The 23256-nt window shown below is 45.1% G+C and overlaps 3 protein-coding genes across 7 annotated transcripts; 1 reads left to right on the top strand and 2 right to left on the bottom strand.

Moving 5' to 3' along the window:
- Positions 1 to 148: 148 nt before the first annotated feature.
- Positions 149 to 22329, top strand: LOC135387976 (ankyrin repeat, SAM and basic leucine zipper domain-containing protein 1-like). Of its 3 annotated transcripts, none has more exons than XM_064617231.1 (13): positions 149 to 315; positions 16327 to 16488; positions 16551 to 16677; positions 16741 to 16863; positions 16927 to 17041; positions 18345 to 18456; positions 18513 to 18650; positions 18721 to 18797; positions 19214 to 19352; positions 20240 to 20340; positions 20623 to 20737; positions 21334 to 21449; positions 21515 to 22328. In XM_064617231.1, exons 2-13 carry the CDS (start codon positions 16363 to 16365, stop codon positions 21891 to 21893), a joined length of 1668 nt encoding a protein of 555 aa, XP_064473301.1. In that variant the 5' UTR covers positions 149 to 315; positions 16327 to 16362; the 3' UTR covers positions 21894 to 22328. The 3 variants fall into 3 exon arrangements, with proteins under 3 accessions (XP_064473301.1, XP_064473300.1, XP_064473299.1); XM_064617230.1 differs by lacking the exon at positions 149 to 315 and adding an exon at positions 16201 to 16247 and having other exon boundaries at positions 21515 to 22329; XM_064617229.1 differs by lacking the exon at positions 149 to 315 and adding an exon at positions 16218 to 16259 and having other exon boundaries at positions 21515 to 22329.
- On the bottom strand, positions 760 to 6578 carry LOC135387985 (ubiquitin-conjugating enzyme E2 J1-like). Of its 3 annotated transcripts, none has more exons than XM_064617244.1 (8): positions 6487 to 6578; positions 6284 to 6394; positions 6128 to 6201; positions 5937 to 6068; positions 5453 to 5537; positions 1999 to 2104; positions 1809 to 1932; positions 760 to 1307 (listed from the first exon to the last, which is right to left on the bottom strand). In XM_064617244.1, the coding sequence occupies exons 2-8, from the start codon at positions 6312 to 6314 to the stop codon at positions 930 to 932; spliced, it is 930 nt and encodes a 309-aa protein (XP_064473314.1). In that variant the 5' UTR covers positions 6315 to 6394; positions 6487 to 6578; the 3' UTR covers positions 760 to 929. The 3 variants fall into 3 exon arrangements, with proteins under 3 accessions (XP_064473314.1, XP_064473312.1, XP_064473313.1); XM_064617242.1 differs by having other exon boundaries at positions 6461 to 6567; XM_064617243.1 differs by having other exon boundaries at positions 6457 to 6524.
- Positions 6904 to 16125, bottom strand: LOC135387980 (serine/threonine-protein kinase PAK 1-like). Its single transcript, XM_064617235.1, has 8 exons — positions 15920 to 16125; positions 11609 to 11821; positions 10394 to 10545; positions 10170 to 10328; positions 9636 to 9699; positions 9253 to 9582; positions 9019 to 9184; positions 6904 to 7553 (listed from the first exon to the last, which is right to left on the bottom strand). The coding sequence occupies exons 2-8, from the start codon at positions 11818 to 11820 to the stop codon at positions 7251 to 7253; spliced, it is 1386 nt and encodes a 461-aa protein (XP_064473305.1). The 5' UTR covers position 11821; positions 15920 to 16125; the 3' UTR covers positions 6904 to 7250.
- Positions 22330 to 23256: the final 927 nt, after the last annotated feature.

Genomic DNA, 23256 nt, shown 5'->3' with positions numbered 1-23256 from the left:
ACGTCTTACTGCCCATATTAGATTTTAGTCAGAATAATTAGAAAACGAAAGCTGAAGTTTAGCATAATATTAATCTATCTTACGTTAAACAAGAATTCAAAAGTTGTGTGCGTTTGGGCGATGCTGAATCGTTTGCTTCACCATCACCAAAAGCGCGCCGGTTCGTTTTCAATTCTGCGTGCCATGTGCCATACTTCGAAACAAATTTCACAGCTGTTTAATTCAAGTGTACTGTTTGAGTACACAGATAGAAATGTAGTGGGACATTTGTGTCTATCAGCAAGCAGGAGTTAATCGTCAATCCACACACTTGTGGTAAGCTGGCATGTTCATTCCTCAATCTGTCAAGTTTCATACTTAACAACACATACGTCATTGCAATTTGTACACAGTATCTGCTGTATCTTTACTATCCAATCAGTATGCATAGCCCGCTGCACGTCTACCCTCGTACTGGGAATTACCAGATACACCTTCCCTATATCTGAAACGTGAAAATAGTGATGCTCCACGCATATCACATGTACTAGATAATTTATTGCAAGCACATGGTATATATATATATATATACAGAATTTAGTTCATTGCGTCGTCTGCTTTGCTTTTGTATTGACGTGTTCCATATAAGTGCCCTTACTGGCCGAGCTGTGGCAAATAACCACAACATAAGAAAAATGTGAGGGCCTTTTAGGCGAGACTTATATAAAGTGTGTTTTTACCTCGACAGTGACAAACACCTCTTCCGAAAAACTCGTAACAGGAGTCTTTTTAAATTTTATTTAATTAAGACTGTATGTAGAGTCACTGCGCTGAAAGAAATTTGTCCTCCGTCTTATGGTACACACAAAACCAGCATCTCGTCAAGAGCCATCGTCCGCCATCCTTCCCAAGATGCACCTTTCTCTCTCTCTCTCTGACTCGTCGGGGAATCAGACGAAGAACACGCGTCGCACGACCAATCCAACGAGAGCCATTCCCACGAGCCAGATGGCCGAATCCCAAGCCGTTTTCAGCAGCTGGCTGTCGCGCCAGTGTCCTCGGCTGGCCACGCGTGGTGGTCCCGTCACGGGATGTTGCTGCTGGAGCCGCTCTGCCCTCCGGGCGAGGATCTCCGCCGCGCGACGTCTCAGGGACTCCTGGGACTGTGTGTCGTTGCCTGGTCTGGTCACGTCTCGCGTCGACGGAGCCTCTTCGTTGAGCGAGGCTCTCGACGAGGCCTGCAGCTGCGTGTCGGGCGAGGGTGTGGCGGCGGAGGCAGCGTTCTCGGTTGGAGGAAGGGTTTCCAAGCTACCTTTGTCTGCTGCGCCCTTTAAGAAAATGGCGTGAGTCAGGGCGTGTTTGCGAAGGAATATCGGAATACTGCGAGGTGCTTTTAACGTCATGTCCTACTAGATTGTGTATAACGACCGTGTCATAATCGGCCACCCTTATGTGGAATTCGTCCGCACAATCTGCTAGGGGCGCTACTCATCGGCCCGCGAGATCTACATTATGATTGGACAATGGAAATTTGAATTTTGAATGCGCAGAAGCGGACGTACGACTTCCGTAGCAGACGACAGCAACAGCCCCTATGAAAACGCGTAGAATGATGATGATAATCAACGTTAGAAGCATCTCCAGTGGGTCATTCACCGCCTGTACAAAAATTACTAAGGTAAGCTGAAGTACAAAGTATTGCAGAAGTTGAAGAAGCAATAACCGGGCCGATGAGTGGCGCCACCGCTAGCTTCCAAATCCGGCGCTGGGAAGGGATGCCTATGACATGCTCGTTACAATCTACGTAGGTTGTGTTTAACGTACGTTACCTTGAATGTTATCTGGGCTGCCTGCTGCCGAGCTTCCTGGTCTGCGGAAGAAGGAGCTTCTCCTTTGCCTTCTTTCAGCAACTGCGTGAGTGGCCCGCACCTAGGACAGCTCCATTTCTGGGACCTACGTGTGACACACATTACGTTACGTTACTACTTTAACGAGAGAAAGTGCGCACGTGACGCTTACTTTGAGGCAAGCGCTCGGCGCTCCTCCGGCGTGTAGTCGAGGGACCCTATAGCTCCGCTTCCGTGGGTCGGCATGAATCCTATGATTGCCAGAAGGGCTGTCCTCACTGCGTTAAAACCATGTTCTTCGTTTAAAAAAAATTATGCAGCTGACTGCGCCCTTTTCTTCGCCTTGCAAAAACGCTGGTGTCGGCAACCTTTACTGGAGCTAGTAAGCCCAGTTTTACCAATGCCACACATTTGAACCGAGATCCACGGTCCCGTAACTTGAATTTAACGCGTAACTCCGCTTCACTAAAGGGAGTTATGGTCACTGAAACATTCACCACAGCACCGACCAATGTTTGTAAAAAAAGACAACTACTACTACTTTATTGAGAGGTGATGAATGGGGAGTTTCATCGCCAGGGGCGATACTCTAAAAAGAACTGAGGAAAGAAGAAGAAAAAGTGCTGTAAAAAGAATCAATGAAGAAGAATGTTTAACTAACTTAAACTAGCTAACTAAGTTTTAGCAACCCTTGATCTCGGTGCGAAGTTGACCAGCGTTGGTGGCACCGGAAAACCTAAGTAAATGTCGTGTGTGATCACGGACAAAGATTGTGGCGAAGTAGTTACATGTGTAAAAAGTAGCCATGTGACATAAAACACTAAAAACTATGCCATTCCTTGACATGATGGAACACACAGAAGGCACAGACGTTTACATCCAGTTTTCCTAAAACGGCAAAGTGTAGTAGTACACTACTAGTACACAATGTAAATGGTGCAGCTTAACAATGAGACAGAAAGAGGCACGAGGACGACGCTGAACGTCCAACTGGTGTTCGTAAGCACAAACAATTCTTTAAACTTACGGAAACCTAGCTATGAAACCGATACCACCGTGTGCGGCATCGGCTGACAATCTATTTACTTTTTTTGTCCAAAAAGTGCCTAAGTATTAAACAAATTTTAAAGATCAGCACTGCTTCAGCGGCCGCAGAAGCTCAGACGGTGTGACGTCGCTGCCTAAGCGGAGTGTGAGAGGGCGGCGCTCAGGGGAGGAAAGGTGCCATCCAGATGCCCAGTAACACTGAGAGACACCTGCACGGCCGCATCATTCCTTTTCTCAGAGTCGTGCCCTCATTGGTTCTTAGGGAGTGAGGTTTTTCATTTTTCCAGAGAGGGAATTCAGTCGTACCGTCAACATGCGTCGTCTGCTCTCGTCAGGTATTCCATCGAATAACAGTCAAACTATTCCACTATATTTCGCCTGGGATTTTCTATACTGTGATTAGTGGTCCAGGAGGAATAAAATGAATAAAAGTTTAAATAAATAAATAAATAATTTAATAAAATAAAATAAATGAAAGGAATAAAATAAAAGGAATAAATAAATAAATGTTTCCAAATCGACTGGAAGGGATGTGACTGTCCCTTTAAATACATCTATCAGAGCCAATCAAGGAACCTAGTTTCTTGTCGGAGCTATAGCGTTGACTATAATCAGATGCAAGGAATGTTGTTTCTTCCTGAAGAAGGCTGAGTTAAGCACTGCTCATGCAATTTTTTGTTCCGAATTGTCCAATGATGAATGCATGAGTTATCTCCTTTTCTATTCTTTTTCGATACACCGCTTCAATTGATGTGTTGTCAAACTTGGGAGTGCAACCGCACCTGCTGCAATGAACGGAAAGGTGACCGGACGGACAGCCTTGTAACGGCGTTGCATGCCTCCGTCAGCCTAATATTAATACACCTTTCCATCTGACCCGCATAAACTTTCACAATAGACCACTTCCACTACACCGCGTAGGTAGTCCTTCGTCCTGTGTAGGAAGGAAGTGGTCTACTGTGCACCACTTAGTTGGGGAAAAGTTTGACATGGGTCAGACGGAATGGTGTATTAATATTAGGCTGAGGGAGCACGCAGTGTCATTACAGGGCTCTCTGTCGGGTCACCTTTCCATTCACTGCAAGGTGCAGTCACAATCTTAAGGGCGGATCCCATAATACGCAACAAGCGACACGCTACACATTCTGTTGCTGCCGCGGGTGCAGCTACCCGATCCATTTGAGAGGCGACAGCAGGTAGCGGCAAAACTACATTTGCGGGAGAAAGATTCGTACTTTCCGATTGATTATGCGGCATACCTGTCTCAAATATCATGAAATTTCTATAAAACGCCGCACCAAAATAAACACTGGAAGAAATTTACACTTCTGTAAAGTTTTTTATGATATCTGTGTCTGTGGTGGTGGTGCTTTCACGCTTTCACACAATGTGCAATAGATTTTGGTCACTCGCGATAACCATCGATTCAAATGGCTACTTTCCACCTACAAGCCCAAAATTTCATTTTAATAAAGTTTACTTGCCACCCACACTTCTATGCTTTATCATTCGCTCCACTTAGATGCAGCCAAATCTAGCGGATTTGGGCGTGCGCCAGGCAACGGTCTCTGGCGACAAGCGACAAACATCTACGGGGAGTAGATGCAAGATTTTGCAGCTGCGACAGAGCTTCCTTGTCGCTCGAGTGGTGGCGCAGCCACTGAACTTGCCGCTTGTCGCTGTCACTTGTAGCGTGTTATGGGTAGGGTTCCGCGTTTTCGGTTTTAATCGAAAAACATGTGCCGGGTAAATTTTCCCTCATTCGGTTTTAATCGGAAAACACCGATTACAGAGGGACATTCCAGGACATGACAGAGATAAATTGCAGCACATGCCCAGCAAGTTGTTGATGCAGATCAGAAAAACCATACAGAAATACGATGGTTGTGAAAAATGTCCGTTTACTTTTTCCTTGGCCGTAAAACGCCACCGCAGCGAACAACGCCATGTTGAATGAGCGTCGTGCGGAAATTACATTGTGATTTCTATTCGCCGATAACTGTCGGGTAAACCATGTACACGCCAGAAAAAACATCGGAAAACGCCGATTTCGTGAAAATTAATAAACATCGAAAAACATACGCCGAATCCGCCCAAAAATAAAAGCCGAAAATGCGGAACCCTAGTTATTGGATACGCCATTTATGTTTGACAATGCTGTCAATTGGAGTGGTGTATCAAAAAGAATAGAGATAACGGAGGCATTTATTATCGAACAACTCAGAACTGGAAAGTGTGTGACCAGTGATCCACTCAACCTTCTTCGGGAAGAAACATTCCTAGTATCAGATTATAGTGAACGCTACAGCTCTGATAAGAGGTAGGTTCCTTGATTGACTCTGGTAGAAGTATTTAAAGAATTGTTTGTGCTAATAAACACAAATTAGAAGGTCAGTGTCGCCCTCCTGCCTCTTTGTGTACGAAGTACACAAACTGAACGTAGTTTAAACGAAGTCATATCCAAGCCAGTGCAGGCATTGATAGATCCTTGCACGCAACTGCTATCTTGCAAATCAAAGGCGGGATGGATCTTGATGAAGCCAGCAAAGTTGATTCCGAATTGATATGACATGTCTTACGTGACCAAGATGGTTGCCAAGATTCCGGATGGTGTCCTGAGATGCTGAGGCAGATCTTTTTGTTGGTTTCAAAACGGCCATTCGGCTGCAATAGATCCATCCAGTGATCATCAGATACCACTGCCCACTAAAATGTTCATCCACAGAATGATAATGCACCGTTCTGCTGCACAAATCAACATAATTGTGTGACTTCCAAGCGCAGAAGGTTGCATCAGTGAGGCACAACAGTGAGCAATGTAAGTTTCCTAGCAGATAATAATAATACAGCATACGTGCGGAGAAGCTGGCGGATAAATTTCATAGTTGAAGACGCTTGAGCTTGGGCACCAGGAAGAATCACTGACACACTCCGGGGTTCCCCGTGTGTGTACGTATCTGTCGTCCTTCCTAGTGCTCAAGCTCAGGCTTCTTCATCTACGGAAATTCCTGTCAGATTACGCCGCATGCAATTGTCACTTGCAAAATCTTGTCGAGACCGTACCGTAAGCAAGATGATACTTGGTGGTTTCATTGGATATTCGGGAGGCAGAATGACCCGCCCATGGTACAACCCGCCTTCAAACTCAGTTTCAGGGGGACCTCGTACTGTAAAGTGCCACTCAAATAGGTTGTCCTGCAGCAGCATTAAGATGAGGTTACGTAAGCTCGGCAAATGCTGACCCAATTACTCACTTCCAAGGGCTGGGCAAAATATTCCTCCGTTGGCTCGCGAAGTTCCTGGGCCTCCCGCATAATGCGCTTGACGGCTGCGTAGGAACAAGCCTAGTGAATACATCGTCGCTGTTGCAGACGAGGGCCTGTCGTCTACGCAAATTATTTGACATTTACCCGGACTCCTGAGGTTGTACTGGCCCTCCATCCCAATTTTCTGTTTTTGCAATTTAATTAACTCCGGCTTACAGCATAATCACAGTCGATGGAATGCTTTCAGAAAACAGGCTGCAAAGAAAAGCGTTAATGGATACTCCGAAACAGCTGCACCAAATCTGACGTGGCCTTACTTACAACCATACAACTGTCTTGATCCTTACCTACGCACGTCCTCGGAAAGCTCGGAAACAACACGGTAAAGATAAGCGAAGATGATGGTATAAGGCAGGATGGATGGGTGCGATATTTACGCGTGCTTGTTTTCTCGACTTGTCTTGGCTATTTGTACATCGCTTCCCAGTTGGCCAAGGGCGTTTGTTTAGTTTGTTTATTAGCTCGGAGGCGCGCGGACTCATGGCGAATACACGGCTCGGAGCGAATAAACATAAACGCCCAAAGATGGTAAACTTCACGGTAAACGTTGTCGCTAAAGCCTTCAGTTTACGGTCACTGAGGAAAAAAAAAAAAAGAATTGAAAAAGACAGGTACAGGTATGCGTCAGCATGTAAATCCCATACTGAGAGAGAGAGAGAGAGAAGAAAGGGCCGCTTGACATCCACGAAAGGAATTCACAGACAGCATGTCAAAGATGGCTTTATTAATAATTTCTTTCCAAATCTTGTAAAAGAACGTACAAAGAGTGTAGAAAATGTGGCCTTTCTTAAGACTATAAAAAACCTCCAAATGCAGCACAAATGAAGGCACGTCGACTTGACCTCGGAATGTAGTCCCTATTTTCCTTCGCGGAAATAGTACGAATACTTTGCAAACTGACAAGCACATATCACAAACAACAAAAAAAAGCGCTTGCATAAGTGGAATGCTCTTCGCCGTCGTTCCACGGAGATTGTTCTCATGTACAAAAGTTTAAAAAAAAAAAGTGACACGTGATAAATAGCAGAAATAATATGACTGGAGATCATCATCATGCCTTATTGAGCACCTTTTTGGCAGCTCGTATGAGGGGCACTATGGAACTCAGGCTGGATGCTTTACGTAGGAACGGATGGTGGAGGAGCTCTTCGGCTGTTGCTCGTGCCTCCACGTCCACCTCTAGACAGCGGTCCAAAAAGTCCAGTAGCTCCGGAGAGCGTCGTTCCTTTTCTTTGATGGGGGGCTTCCCGTTGGTGGCGATCAGGTATAGGGCCTTGAGGGGGGTCTCGTTCAAGTACGGAGGCTCTCCGTCCAGCATTTCCAGGACCATGATGCCCAGTGACCAGATGTCGACCTGTTGGGTAGAAGGATAGTAGTAGCTTTCTATCATTATTCAAACTTATTTCTTGGCAAGTGTATGACATTTTAGGATTTAGGTAGCCTCTTAAAGGAGCAGTGAAATTGCTCCTCTATAAATTCTTCGCTTTCAGCTGTGGCGTTTTTTGCAACAAATAATGTGATAAACCTGTAGCATGCCACAGGACTGATCAGCACACACTCTAGAAGCCCTCCACTGTTTCAAAAAAGTGCATAACTGAGCGAGGGAAGTCTACATGACTTCGTGACATTCACAGTCCTGACGGGTGGCCTGGTCAGGTGACGTAGCTGAACCATTGTAGCGGTAGCAGAAAAATCTTGAGTAGCCAATGAGAGCGTATGGCTGCACACAGGTCCGCTGACATCACACGAGGAGATCAGATCCTAGGCACTTTTTGTAGATTTGATTGCGCCGTGACAATACATCGCACAGCAAAAATATTGTGCGTGGTGGTTCCCGAGAGAAAGCTTGACAAATGGAACAGGGTTTTCGAGCCACGTTAAATGCAGTTTTGTTGCGCTGTACTTTGTACTTGACTGCAAGTACATTCTGTGGTACTCTTCCGTGAAAGTACTTAAAATACATTGTACATTTACAGAGAGAGAAAGACCCGTAAAGTTGGGCTTTTGTTTATGGTTGCAGCTCTATCTCTGTGGGAACAGTGCTTAACACACAAAACATGAAAATTCCCTGGTTGGTCTCGCATGAAGCTGGGTTATAGCATTATTAATATCACAGAAACATCACGAACTGCGCGATGGATTTAAATGACAGGGTCTCGACCTACAATGCAGCACGTCTGCTGTCGACTCCAGTGCTCAACCTATTAAAACCCATAGGTACTTGTAGGTACTTGGCAGGTACTTCAAGTACATTCCTTAGTACTTTGTACTGCTTGCGACACACTTGTCTGATATCTCCAGCCCCCGTAAAACCGGGTTACCGAACCAAGTTGCTGTGCTACCGTCGCCTTCGCGTCACTTCCGTTCCCCTGGTGGCGGCGGGGCTTCGCGGCGCCACCAGACGGGAGAGATGGCGATCCGATAACCGCGCGTCATCTGCTAGCGCCGAATTCCCATTCCACTCCGCATTCCGAGGAAAGCGCTGCCCCGTCGACGCATTTGGAGCTAGCAGACGACGCGTGGTTATCGGATCACCACCTCTTCCGTCTGGTGGCGCTGCGCAGCCCCGCCGCCACCAGGGGAACGGAAGTGACGCGAAGGCAAGGGTAGCAAACTTGGTTCGGTATCCCGCTTTTACGAGGGCTGGAGATATCGGACAAGTGTGTCGCAAGCAGTACTTTACTTGAAGTGCTCAGCTCCAACAGGACTTAATATTGTACTTGAAGTACATATTTTTGCAGGTACTCTGCCCATCACTGGTTAAATGACCCTTCCTTCGTCTAGACTGTCCGCCAAGTCTTACAAGAAGACTTCCTTACCTTGGGTCCGTACTGCTTCCGCGTCACAACTTCAGGCGCCATCCAGTAGGGCGTGCCCACCATTGTGTGCCTTTTTTCTTCCGGCCTGATCTGGGCGCAGAACCCAAAGTCCGTCACCTTCACGGCTCCGTCCATGCCCAGCAGTACGTTGTCGGACTTTATGTCCCTGAAAACGGCGGGGGGGGGAAAGGTCAGAGAGCTTCGCATGGTCACCACTAGGGGGAACGTACTCACCTGTGGATGATGCCCTTACTGTGGAGAAACGTAATGGCCCTGGTGGCTTCGAGGCAGACGGCAGCCATCTGTTCCTCCTTCATGACGGTCTCTGAGACAACGTCCGTGAGCGCGCCCCCCTCCAGAAACTCCATCACCACCCACAAATCCCCCTCCCCGACCAAGTGGGCGTCCAGGAAATTGACGAGGTTGGGATGCTGGTTTTCGCTCATCACTTGAATCTCCGTCAGGATGAGTTCTTTCTTGGGTTGCTGGCTCAGGTCCATGCTCTTGATGGCCACCTTCTGTCCCGACTTTGCATCCCGCGCTGTGTACACTGTTCCCGATGCCCTGCGAGCTGCCTGTCAGTTTGGTCACGTCGGCGCCGTGGCGGGTGAACTTACCCCGAGCCGATCTTGTCTAGCAGGGTGTACCTCTCCTTGGGATCTCGAGGGTTCACCACCTCTTCTGCGTTGCACAGGGAAAAATGAATCGGGGAAACGAAAAAAATTCCTAGTACAATATAGGTAGGCTAGTACAATACAGTCTAAACGGTATTGGTACGAAAAATGGAGTGGAATGCCCTCTTGGAATGAAAGCTAGAATGAGAGTGAAGCTCGTTGAAGCAAGGTCACAGGGTCATGAAAGCGATGTCATCTTACTCAGCACCAGTGTTTTATTCTTGTAGAAATTCCCCCGACATATTGAGCTCGATTTTTATATCGGGTACGTAAAGTTTAGAATATAAAATGCCAGAGATTTCTGTTCAATACCACTTACAGATCCGTCTTGTAACCTACAGGAAAGACTGGAGGAAGAACAATTTTCGCATCAGGAACGGTAGAAAAATACGCCAAAATACGTCTGTCTGGTCGAAAATATTTTAAGCCTTTCATATCACTTCGTCTGGTATCCAGGTGTTTGTGAACGTCACTCACTCAGTTTTAACATGACCTCCTCGTCGGACAGCTTCGATTGAGGTTCCGTCCTTTTGCGTAGCACGGGCGGGACCACAACCTCCTCGGCTTTCTTCTGCGGTTCCGCCGCCTGTCGAGGCTTGGGTGCTTCGTCCTTGAGGCCTTCGTCATCGCTTGCCTCTGTGGGGAAGAAATCGACATTAATTGAACCGACAATGCACCCAGTGGTGGCAGATTCTACGCACCTGGTTCAGTATTCGCGATCTCGTGCGATTCTTCCTCAACTGTCGCTTCGGTCGCCAAATACTTCGCTAACCCGTTTTTGTGCTTGATGGAATGCTGGTAGTACTTCAGTGCCTGTAGTACTGCATCAGGGTGGCTACTTTGCTCTTTTGCGCTGCATTTTAACAATAACATTTAACGCTGCTTAGTACAATTCAAACAAAATTAGACGCAACTGCTTAGAAGAAAAATGCAATGAAAGCAGAGCCGTTTTTGGCAGCAACGAATGGAAGCCCCAGGAGGCAGAAATTGGCGGCATCCAATAAGACAGCAGGAGAAGCGCGCTCATACCTATCGTGCGCGTGCGGATGAGGAACAGGTTCAATCACATATGCGGCATAATGCACACTGCTGCATTTTCCAATACAGGTTCGCTGAATTGTACCCCACAACAGTTCTCACAAATGTTCCACTGACAACATTTATCTTCACATGCTTCGGATAATGACGCCAGCGCGCTTCGCAATGCGCACTATGTTTTTCACCGGGACTTGTTCCATGGCGTGGTACGTACAGCATGGACTAAAAACATCGACTATGTTCTCTGCTTGGCGTCGAAGCAAGAAAGAGTCCAGTGTAATTTTGATTCTAGCTTCGTAACGGAATCAAGATTTTGGATTACGGTAACAAGTATGAAATTAACGTTGTGTACTGTAATTTGAGGTCAACTTGCTTTTGAATTTTAGTGCCCCTTTAAACGTTATGGCTATACATAGGTGAAGGGTGTATTTTGTTGGATGCTGCCAGATGGCAACAACGAAATCTCTAGAACACCGCCAGAAACAGTTCACACAGAACAGAGCGCCCACATCAGCTAAAAGCATACAAAATCGGAACTCGCGTGGAATTCCTTCCTGCTTTGTTCTTAGATTTTTTACGTCAGTCTGCCGGTAAATGGGACCACTGATAGCACTTTCGGCGTTCACGATTTCCTGATATTTCCTCTCATACACTCGTAAATGCCCTATCCTCTGCTCATGTCCACAAATCCTTTCCTTTTCGTATGTTTTGTTTTGTTTCCGTATTGTCCTTTTCTATCTCCATTTCTCTCCAAAAGCCTTATTGCGGACGTCTGGCATGGCAAGCTCTGCTTCTGTTTAAGACCTTGGCATTTTAAGGCTTTAAATGCGCCCGTCTGACAGGAGTATTGTCTACTCGCAGCTTTCGGCAGTGCATACCTGATGTTGGAGTTCTGTAGCAGCCGTAGCCAGGGCTCCGGTAAGCCCTCAACGTGACCAGTGTCAGGATTTTTGGCAACGTGCACCACGTGGGAGACTGAAAAAGGCTGCCCGATCCGCTCTATACTGCTGGATGAGCTTCCGTTGGAATCCGCACCACGTTTTTCTTTTCTCCATGGTGGCTGCTGACGTAGCTTCGAGAAAAAACTCATCCTGGAGTGCAAGAGCGCCCGTGAGTTTTTTTTTTTTTTTTCGTTTTTTTTTTCTCTTTAGCCGAAGGCATGCAGTAAGAAGGATGTTAGAATGCAGTGTTTATCGATGTTCAATTTATATAAACAAATACGTAAATTTATGTACATAAAACAGATATTTTGCATGTGACGTGTTTTTTTTAATAACTCTGGCATTTTAAAAATGACGTAGGAGGAGGGGCAATAAACAGTACAAACAACAGGCACAACTTAACTTATACAACCTTACAAATCAAACGAGGCACATGAAACACTCAACACAAAAATCTTTAAATGAAGGCGATGAAAGGGCAATGATTCATATTCAACAGCTTCTTTTGGTAACGAATTCCAGTATGTTATCAAAGTTGAAAAAAAAAAAAAAAAAAATTTTTAACAGTTGGATCAAAAATGGTAGTGTACAATATGTTTAGTATGAGAGAACTGATGTTCTGAGGCTGGAACAACATAGAAGGGACAATTACATACAAAGCCTCAAGTTGCCTAAGAAAGTTGCCCAAGTTCTTAGGCAACTTGAGGCTTTGTATGTAATTGTCCCTTCTACGTTGTTCCAGCCTCAGAACATCAGTTCTCTCATGTTCAACATTTGCCACTTGCGTTGATCCCTGTCGTATGAATGTGTGTATGAGTGTGCAAAACTGTAAGAGTGAAAGGTGGATGAGTGAGAGAGAGTGACCGGTTTGTCCCTTCAGATGACACACCCTGGAAGTTGCTGAGAAGGCGTGTTAGCTTAGCTCAATTGGTAGAGCCCTGGACCGGTAATCCAGAAGATGTGGGTTCGAGTCCTACAGCTGGCTAACCTTTTCAGTGACTTTCATCTTTCATCGTTTCATGTTTAGTATGTTTGTTGCGAGAGCTTCCTCTACACACCACGTTGATATACTACGAAGGATTCGAGAATTCGATGATTCATGATGAACCGTAGTGTCTTTAAGTGCTGAACCCTTACCCTGTGAGATAACGTGGGAATCCCGACTGCATCCAATAGTTGTGACGGTGAGTCATATCGGGAAAATTTACTAGACATAACAAATTGCTTTTCTTTGTATCTGCTCGAGGTCATTAGCTTTTGTGTGGGCTGCTGGATACCATATCATGGAACCATAATCTAATCTGGGTCGAACTAAAGATTCATATGCAACCAGCTTTGTATCCTCGTTAGCACATTTCAGTGTTCTCCGTAGGTAGCACAGCCTTGTGTTCGCTTTTGCTAGCACATTATTAATTTGATAGTTCTACCTAAGATCATCACTAAACAACAAATCTAAATACTTGAACCGATTAATCTGTACAAGACTGGTGTCATCTATCGTATAATTGCTTACAAGTGCATTTTTCTTTTTCCGAGTCAAGGTCATTTTAACACACTTGCTCACTGATGACCATCTGCCATTTTTTCCACAATTTTGTTACCTCATCTAAGGAATTCTGTAAACAGATTGCATCACCTGATAATCTTACCGCCTGGTGCAGAATACAATCGTCAGCACAAAGTTTTATATTAATGTTTATACTATTGACAATATCATTTATATACAGGATGTTTTTTTAATTCGTTACATATTATTTCTAAAAGAAGTAGTTAAAAAAAACGTAGTTCTCGTTTCAGCTCATTTGCATAGCAAAATTCAGCGATGAATATTTCAACACACGTGTGCGTTTAAGGGTTTTTTAAACATGGAATGGCTTTCAACAAGGAATAACTCCAGTTCTGCTACGTCGCTTTTGCATGCATTCCCCTAATTAGAGTTAATGAGTTTTAGGTAATTAGTGATCTTGTGGTTACGTACTTTCTTCGAGAGAATGTTCGCCCAGCCATATAACTCAACTGCAAAAACAGCGTCTATTTTGCTCTTCCAGTTTTTTTACAAAAATTCTGTAACAAATAAAAAAAGAAAACCTGTTTATTAAAAACAAGTGCCCTAGAGGAGATCCCTGAGGGACCCCTTAATGAACAGGCAATGGAGCAGATGCTATCCTGTTGAACTCAACAAACGGCAGGCAATTTATGCAGTAACTTTGGATGTGATATTTTGTCGAAAGCCCTTTCTAAGTCCAGAAAAACAGCATCAACTGGTTGGTGCGAATTAATGGACATCGATAAGTCACGTACAAACTCCATCAATTGAAAAATAGTGGAGTGTGACCTTTCCTGAACCCATATTAACCACTGATAATACTGTGCTCCTCCAAAAAGGCTGACATATGACTTCTGAGAATATATTCAAAAATCTTACAATATGTTCAAGTTAAAGAAATAGGTTGGCGCTTTCCCACTTTTGACCGATTGCCCTTCTTAGGTACTGGGACATCTTAGCTTTTTTCTAAGCATCAGGAATCACTCCAGATTCATTAACTTTTCTATACAGGGTGTTTTGTTTTATTCGTTACAGAATTTTTATTAGAAAACTAGCAGAGCAAAATAGATGCCGTTTCAGCAGGTGGGTTACACGGCCAGGCGAACATCCTGTAAGACAGCGTTTGCAACTACTGGACGACTAATTAGCTAAAATTCATTAACTTATTAATTAGACGTTTTCTGGGAAATGCGATGTGGCAGAATTGAAGCCAGTCATTATTCAAATCCACCGTCCTTATTAAACACCCTGTGAAGCGAACGTACTCTGAGACATATAATGTCAGATTTCGTTATGCAAGTGAGCTGAAACTAATACACTTGTATAAAATTTTTAATGATACCATGGACTAGTGTCCACAATTCATTGCTATCACAGCCCAAAGAGGTGTTAGGGAAACAATCAAATTCATAAGCTAGGTGGTCCAGAATACCAACATCGTCCACTTTACCAAAGCCATAGATTGTGACAAGGCCTCTAGTACGTGTAATTTCAGGAACCAAGTCACAGGTGCATAAAACCATGGAATGATCCAAAATGCCATGAATTATATAACGGGAAATTGTAGATAAATTCTGGCTCACAAACACTAGGTCTAAGAGGGATGCTGTAGTGGATGTCACCGTAGTGGGTTTATCGACTACCTGTCAGAGTAAGTTGAACTGAAACACCATATCACAGAGGAGTTCCGCACTAATACTTTCTATATATAACTGAAACAGTTCCAATCAATACCATTTAGGTTTAAGTCGCCACATAAATTTACGTTCTTCCTGTTTCTTAACAGTGTGGCTCACATGATCAATCAGGGATTGCAATCATTGATGTTGCATCAAGAATCGTGCCACAGCAGCTTTTAGTTTGGTTTGTTCTGAACTTTCAGTTCACAAAGTTAACCCGCACACACATTTTTGGAAATTTGGGTACGTCCAGGTTATGACATGATATGTTGTTACTCCTTGAAGATAAATGCATGCAGACAGATATGTGAAAAGTCAAAATATTGACCTGCTTCGCTGAAGAGAAAATGCTGACAAGCTTCGACATTATTTTTCTGCAAATATAACACTGCCGCTCGAAACTTTATACTGATCCCTTTCGTATAAACAACTGCCTCAAGATGTATAACAGCTGAAGATTCCAGGGTGCAAGCATCATACAGCGTCTGAACACGAATAGCATAATATAATCAAAATTTTTAATTGAACCGAATTAATTGACATTTACTAGGTGTAGGCAAAATATTGCGGATGCTCGTCATTGCCGGAGATAAAGCATCAGACTTTCTGTAATTCGCAAAGAAAACTTATTTCGAAAACGCCTGAAGGGACGCTAAGCTCTCCGACAGTTTTTTTTTTATCGAAAAGATTACTAGAGATGATCAGCAGCTACTGCGTGGGAGGGTAGGTGGCAGATAATTCGCTTGCTGAAAATTGTAATCAAGCGAACAATATTATCCCCAGAGCGTCAGGTCATTCAATTATGTGAGTCATACTGCGGTTCGCAGGTGGGCCCACGACTTCGAAATGGAATTTCCGTCGGGCGTTCAGTAAAGTGCCATAAAATTAACAAAAGTGACGCTCAGGGAGTCCGGTAAACGTGGTAGCAGCGAGAAATAGAGGCAGGAAATGCTCGCTGTGGCTTCGTCACTCGCATCCGACGAAGCGTTCGAACGCGTTTTTCAAGCGAATTAGACGCGTTACCTGTTTGTGAAGGTGAATACTGGTCTTCTGTTCCAAAACGACAGCACAAATGAGTCGACACTGTCAAAATATTACGCGAAACTGGCCGACACACCCCATACGGGTGAGGCGGTGAGGTACCGTTAGCTCGGTTAGATGGCTCTTGTTGAGCACCACTGCAGCGATAATCACACCCCTTATCCGTTTCCTTCGCGCGTAGTCGTGTAATGTTCCGCACGCAGAATTGTGCATTGAATTGTGTCACGTGATTGTGTTCATGCGCACCACAACGCAGCTCTAACGCCCTGAGGAAACTTCGTAATTTTAACATGCAATGAATTATACAGAAGTAGGTAAAATGGTATGTTTTATCGAGGAATATTTTGTATTGTATATCTTGTACTTGACCAGGTGACTTTTCTTTCCAGCCTATCTTTCTTTCTGCGGCGCAGAGATTTGAAAAGATGGCGGGGATCCCAGCTGGATACGACGATGATAGTTTCGGTTCAGACGAAGATGAGATCGTTTTTGCGGACGACGAAGGATTTCCATATGCAGAACAAAACGGTCACGTACACGATCACATTCCTGTACGTATAAGACATGTCGGAAACGAGTAATCAGTGTTATATGACAGGACGTTCTGTCACAGGAGCGCAGCGTCCCATATCAACCGGCTGTCAAGAGCCTGGACCGCGTCTCAGGACGTCCCTTGGAGGATATTCGTATTGCAGCGTCTCAGGGAAATGTAAAGGTCCTGGAGCAGCTGTTGCAAGAAGGTACCGTCGTAGCTGTTTACATAAATAAAGCAAAAACACCCTGAAAACACTTAATTCCTGAAGGAATACATCCGGACGCGACACTGAAGGGGCACTGGACACCGTTACTACAAGCATGCACCGCAGGAGCTGCAGATGTGGTTGATCTCTTGCTCAGAAAAGGAGCTAACCCTAACTTCAGCCACGGTGAGAGAGTCTGTAACACAACGTCACGTTCTACCTCCAATAATGCACGCGTAACATTTTTAGACGGAGTAACTCCCCTGGTGGCCGCATGTGGCTCTCGAAAGGACTCCGAGGACTCTGTCCTCGCTTGCGTCGAAAGTCTACTGCGACACGGGGCCGAATGCAAGGGACACGACCGGTAACGTCTGGTCCCTCTTGTTGTACCGGGGGCCCTATCCTGGTCAAAGTAATCTACCTCGATTACTTGAAATTTCTTCTGTCATTGGTGCACAATCGAAAAAGGCGTGAATATTAAAAGCGGTTGACACCTTCTATCAACCAATCGCCCCACGTGTTATCTTGGAAAGCGACCCGCCTTATCGGTGTTTCCTCCTGAAAATGCGAAGACCACACCTGTGATCTGCCCGCCCTGCCTTGTTGCTTCGGTTCTTAGGTGTCGGAAACAGAAAACTCTACCGGCGTAAAACTGAATTTCGTGGAAAATGCGTGGAAAAGCACGCTCGTAATTTCCGTTTTTGCTGTTTGTCATTTTTCTTGACGTACAGGTGTGCAAGACGGCAGTGTTTGTGTGACACCGTGATTGTACTTGGCATTTATAATTCGGTATGTACCCGTGAGATGGCGCTGAACGCAGGCAACAAAACTGACAAAACGGTAAAAGAAAAGCGCGAAGGATCATTGCAAAGTGTCGAACGGACAGTGTGGCGCGAGCCGTAAACGCGTTTATGAGAAATCGGTTCGTGCTTTAAATCTTGAGCTTTATTTATGAGCTTTTCTTTATATTCTTCTGTGTGTTCGTGTGCTCGATATGCGAAATGATAATTCGCATTGCAATATGCTTCTTTTGCTCGTGAGCTGTGGGGGTGGTAATGATACTGCAAATGAGCATTGATAGTTTTACTCAAGAAACAGTGAACTTTGATCGATGAGTTTTTTGTGTGCACACCGCTACGTTGCAATAACATTGATTGTACGACGTACGGCTCGGACGACGCTTCGAAAAGCCCGCCGCTTTCACGCATATACGATGCCGCGATCGGCGCAGAGAAACGGTGTTACGCGGTGCTTTTTTCTCATCATTAAACACAAACGAAGAAAGACATTAATTTTTTGTTGTGACGAGCACATACAGACTTTATACAACACAATAAACGGAAATGCACATACGGACCCATCACGAAACCCATCGCCGCTCAAAGTAATCGACCCTCTTTCGCTAGATTACTTTTCAGCTTTGAAACTAATCTTTTACGTCATTGTTACGTCAAAATGACGTAGGGTCACGGTCCGAGATTAGGGCCGAGAGGCTGCGAAGGAAAACTAGGTATAAATTTCAATTGAAACGGGCGGGATTTAAGGGCGGAGTATTCCGTGGCAGCCCCGCCCTACAGCTTGTGACGTAAAGTAATCGAGGTCGATTACTTTTGACGAGGATAGGGCCCCGGATCTCGTACCGAACTTCTATCGGTCATTCATTTCAGGCAAGGAGTGACACCCCTGATGCTGTGTGCTCGAGAAGGCTATCTACGGGTCATGCAGTGCCTGCTCGACGAGGGAACGAGCGTAGATGCGCAAGACAGTCGCGGCTGGACGGTGAGCGCCGTCATCGTGAGGTTCCACGATTTGTGACGGTGCAATGTGACGTGCAGGCTTTATGCTGGGCTGCTCACGAGGGGCAGGGGAGGGCAGCTAGGCTCCTGATGCGATTCAAGCCAGACCCCGTTCGCTCTGTGACATTGGCGGGGCAGACGCCGTCGGACCTGGCACTCCTGCAGGGCTACGACATTGTGGGTGTTGCTCGATGCGTCCGGTAAGAAAGTATGATTACGGGCATCATTTTCCTCTTCCTTTTTAAAGCTGGCCGACATTCTCTCTAAGTATGAGACGAAGGGCGAACCGGGCAATGCAGAAGTTAAGGATGCACTCACACCGAGGTAAGGTATAGAAAGAATACGGGTATCGATGTAGAACGTTTTTACGTGCTGTTTTTAAAAGCACCGTAAACTAAACAGTTAAATAAATTCGCTGCACGTGTCGGTCAAAGCTGATAGCCGGTATTTTTTCCTGCTTATGCGGATTAGCTAATTAATTAAAGTTAATTAACTAACCTTTTAATTAGTGACTCGAGAGCCAAAGTGTCACTGAACAGATTGTAGGGTAAGTTTCGATATTTTCGAAAGAAAGTACCCAACAATAGCATAAATTTGCTGGTACTCTGATGGCATGGGATGTTGTCTGTAGTGGTACTTTTAAACATACGTGCAAAAATTGACTTTTAAAACTGCACCGATTGCTTCTGAGTGGCCTCTATAGCCGTTTCCCCCCCCCCCCCCCCCTCTAAATTGACTAGGTGGAGTGCGTCTGTGTCTGGAGACGTGGAGCTCTTTCTTGGCTCTCTCAACCTCTGTCACCTGGTAGAGGTGTTCCAGAAGCACAAGATAGATTTCACACAGCTACTGGAGTTGGACGATCACGAGGCCCTCATAGAGGTATATGGACACCTTGTACATACAGGCACGCTTTAGCACATATAGTGTAATTACTCGCGTAACTGCACGTTTTTTCATCCCAAAGAATTTGGAAAAGTTGGGGGTGCGCAAATTGGGTGGGGACACTCGTAACAACATACAAACAAAGTGATCTCAAATTTTAGTACTCCGGTATTGAACCGGTATCACTGCTTTGCACAAACACATCACGGAAGGCTAAGTTAAAAATATGCCAAGTCGTTGTAGCCCGCTGTAATCTAATTATTGTAGTTAACTACAAAAAATATGTTTGGTAGTTGTAACTACCATTTGTGCAAGTAGTTTCTAACTAATTTTAACTACCATGCAGTAGCTTAATTACAAGTAGTTAACTGCTGCACATCCCTGGTCCGCGCTTCGTCAGGTAACAATGTCTGTTGAAAACACAAGGTATATGTACCATAGTTTAAAGAGAGGGGGGCGGAACGTTCAAAGAAGCTGAGATGTGGTGAGAAGACTCTGGAAGTTGCCACTAGGCACACTGCCAATCGAATGCATGCTGTGTGTGTCGTAAGTTCACAGTGTTTCCTCCGGAGCCTGTCTTGTAGTTCGAGTGACGATATCGTCCCTTGCGTCAGTGGACCATAGTCCAAACGCGGGGTGCAAACGAAACAAAACCGGAGCAGTACCTTCAGTAGCCCTGACAGTGTCGGATGCGGGGTGTGTGTGCAAAAACTGCACAGTAAACAGAAACAAAAAGCCACACTCCCTGAGAGCTGCTTGGACAAATACCTGCGTGCGAATCTGCGAGTCTCCAAATTACCCAATTTTTGTTACTTTCTTCCAATTTCTCGGGCACGCAAATTATGTGAGCAAATATGGTATTACTCACACATTTGCATCCACAGATGGGTATCGACAGTGTTGAGGAGAGAGAGAAGATTCTCGAAGCCGTACGAACAGCGCGCAAGTTTCACAAGCCACACGCGACGAAATCCGACAAGGCTGGGTAAGCCATTATTTTAGGTGATATGGGTGTATTGTTCTTTTGGGAGTGATTATTTATTTTGTGAGTAGGCTGCCATTCAAAAACAACGTTCAACGAGTGAAATTATATCGAAGCTGCCTCGTGGTTCAAACTTTAAATCTTGCAAGTTTTTTTTCTTGCAGGTATTCTAATGTTATTCATTATTCATTAGAAAAAAAAAAAACATAGTGACAACAGTTATGTGCTCATTCCTTTACTAATCTTGCATGATGTTAATGTAACTTCCACTCGTCTGCATTACAGAGCAGGTGACGTGTCGTCATTCTTGTCGGCCCTGGGCCTGTCGTCCCTACAACCCCTCTTTCAAAAGATATCCTGGGACAAGCTGGTTCTGATGGATGACCCCGCATTAAAAAAGGTACGACAACACCATCGAGACATCACGTAGCAAGTTGCATTTGAGAACAGCAGTTTGTCACGAAATTTATTGTAACAAGTAGATCTCTCTCCACACATAAATGTACTTATGCATGTTTGTACAATGTCAGGAAATCACATCTTTATGCTGCAGTCTTTGGCAGCATGTATATGAAAATATAAAAAGTATGATAGGGCCATTTGATGTGGTATGTCTCAATTTCAAAAATTAAGTAAATTCCATTAGTTCACAATTACAGTTCTACACCATATCTATTATATCAGTGTGACCGTTATAAATCATGAAAATGACGTACAGTCAAACTCCTTTACAACGAAACTCAGGGGACAGCAAAAGAAATTTGCTGTAAAGGTATTTTCGTTAAAAAGGATGTCCATTATTGGACCTATAGGCTCCAGCGGGATCGCAAAAAAAATTTGCTGTAGTGGTATTTTCGTTAAAAAGGTGTTCGCTATAAAGGAGTTTGACTGTACATTCGGCTGACAATATACACAAAAACAAGGCCTGCTCCAGAACATTTCATCAACAGGCACTAACACAGGGCCGCACTTTTAACCTCAACCTTGTCTACGCAGGTTGGCGTGTCGCAAGTGGGTCCGCGGCGAAAGATCCTCGAAGGCATCCGCAAGGTCCACCTCTCTCCGTGGCAGAAGAGCAGCCTGCGCGACTTGCGCCACAGCAAGAACATCACGTGAGTGTCTGCGTGAACAACGTTTTCAACATTTCCGACGTAAACGCCGGCTTCCGCTACTGCAGGTGTCCAGATGCAGTCTCTCTCATGAGCAACATCACCTCCCACCTGCGGCACGTGGTGCTTTCCGTCCGCTTCCTGCGGCAGGAGATAGTCAAAGATCCCAACATCCTGGCCCTCGGCAGAGACCTCTGCAACGTCAGGCACCTGGACGAAGGGAGCCGCGAAGCTCGCGAGGGCACGCAGGCGCTCACGCAGGAACTGGACGCCCTCCTGCAGGACGTTGCGCGGGTGTCCGGCACGGTGGACTTCTTGCCGCACTGGCCTCCGACGCAGAAAGACGCGAAGAAGAACGGACGGCGGACAGCATTCGGAGCAGCTGTTGTTGTGGTTGCTGCAGGAGCAGCCTTCTGGTTTAGGCGTGTACACAGGGCAGCGTCGTGATTCGCTCTTGGGTGTAGATATTTTAAGGATAAACTTTGATCGACATTGCAAAATTGTGTTGCTGTTTGTAAGTACGTTACGCAGCGGTCAACAGTCTTTTGTGGCTTGATTCTCGTTGGCGTTGGGGTCTTCTTTCTCCAAGCTGAAAGACATAGAAAACTAATGCAGTAACGTGCAATTACGAATGTCACCCATCTTGCGATTTCGACATCCAATCACCCCATTGTTGAGGAACGGATAATATACTGTCCCATAGGAAATTGAACGTCATTTCCAGCAAATGCCATTCGTATGCTGCTGCACTGCAACGTATAATGACATTTGTTTTCGGTCTCTCACGAACCAAGTACTCTTGCATATGTGTAGTGGAGTTTAAAAACAAAGCAACTCAAACAAAACAAGTCAAACAAAAATAAGAAAAACACATTTTTTCAATGTTATAGACCAGTTTTTCCTACATTAAAAATGGCAATTTGCAAAGAACCACCCTCGATCCTGGTTTCATGTTGGCCATACTTTTTTGTTGAGAGCGCTTTGAAACCTATAGTTTTCTGCTGTGCTTTTTTGCATGAAAGATATTTTCAAGGAGTTCTTTAGAAAAGGACAAAACTATAATGCAAAACGGACATCATATAGTACTGTGGTAGAATTGCGGTGCTGATAATTTGTGGGCTGTCATTGCCATCATTTGTTAGTCCCTTTTATTTATTTTTTGCTGCGGAGTGCTACACAGCACAAACGAATGACATTCTGCGTAAATGTCATCTGCGAGAAATGATATTCAGATTCCTGCATGACGGGTACAACGTAATGGGTTTTAAATAGTTTGAAGGGTGTATGTCTGGCTGAGGAGGAAAATTAACCTGCGATGCAAGGCACCGTGTCACCATGGCGGAGCATGGAACAGAGTTTCGTGCACAGTCCTTGTGAACTGCCGATTATGAATTGTCTTAGCATTCACCTGTCCTGGCCCCCTGTGACACTAGGAGTCTTCTCTTTTCTCCTCTTCCAGCAACAAACGCAAGTATTCCTGAATCCCCGAAGTATCCTTCGAAGTAGCCCGGGCTGGGGATCAGGAATGGGGTCTGTCTGCTTCAAAAGCTTCTCTATGACTTTGGGGCGCTCGTGGTGTGGAAGTGGGGCAGCGTCTGTACGGTGGATTGCGTTGAGGTCCTTGGTGTCTGTGTGTGGAACAACGGCATTCCTTCAGACGACAACGGATGTACATAAAGCAAAGGAATGTCGGCGTCCCCAGCTCTCTTGCATACCACATTTATGTTCAGGAAAATTTAGTCAGTTGCAACCATGCTGCTTCTTTTAGCACAGCACGAATAGGTATACGTTAGTTCTAGGAATATATTAT

This window comes from Ornithodoros turicata, chromosome 3 (assembly GCF_037126465.1).
Source record: "Ornithodoros turicata isolate Travis chromosome 3, ASM3712646v1, whole genome shotgun sequence".
In the NCBI taxonomy this organism is placed as follows: Eukaryota; Metazoa; Arthropoda; class Arachnida; order Ixodida; family Argasidae; genus Ornithodoros; species Ornithodoros turicata.
Note: the sequence above shows the minus strand (reverse complement) of the source record. Positions and strands in the feature narration are given on the sequence as shown.

Excerpts from the sequence above, each read along its gene's own strand:
- LOC135387985 (XM_064617244.1), bottom strand. The coding sequence starts at position 6,314 with ATGGAGGGCCAGTACAACCTCAGGAGTCCGG. Across the intron at positions 5,538-5,936 it reads CAAGTATCATCTTGCTTACG|CCGAATGGCCGTTTTGAAAC; the intron begins GTACGGTCTCGA and ends GATCTATTGCAG. Across the intron at positions 2,105-5,452 it reads TTGGCAACCATCTTGGTCAC|TGAGGACAGCCCTTCTGGCA; the intron begins GTAAGACATGTC and ends GTTTTAACGCAG.
- LOC135387980 (XM_064617235.1), bottom strand. The coding sequence starts at position 11,820 with ATGAGTTTTTTCTCGAAGCTACGTCAGCAGCCACCATGGAGAAAAGAA. Across the intron at positions 9,700-10,169 it reads GGAGGTCATGTTAAAACTGA|AAGAGGTGGTGAACCCTCGA; the intron begins GTGAGTGACGTT and ends TGTGCAACGCAG. Across the intron at positions 7,554-9,018 it reads GGAAGCAGTACGGACCCAAG|GTCGACATCTGGTCACTGGG; the intron begins GTAAGGAAGTCT and ends TCTACCCAACAG.
- LOC135387976 (XM_064617229.1), top strand. The coding sequence starts at position 16,233 with ATGAATTATACAGAAGTAGGTAAAATG. Across the intron at positions 17,042-18,344 it reads GAATGCAAGGGACACGACCG|GCAAGGAGTGACACCCCTGA; the intron begins GTAACGTCTGGT and ends CATTCATTTCAG. Across the intron at positions 18,651-18,720 it reads TCCTGCAGGGCTACGACATT|CTGGCCGACATTCTCTCTAA; the intron begins GTGGGTGTTGCT and ends TCCTTTTTAAAG.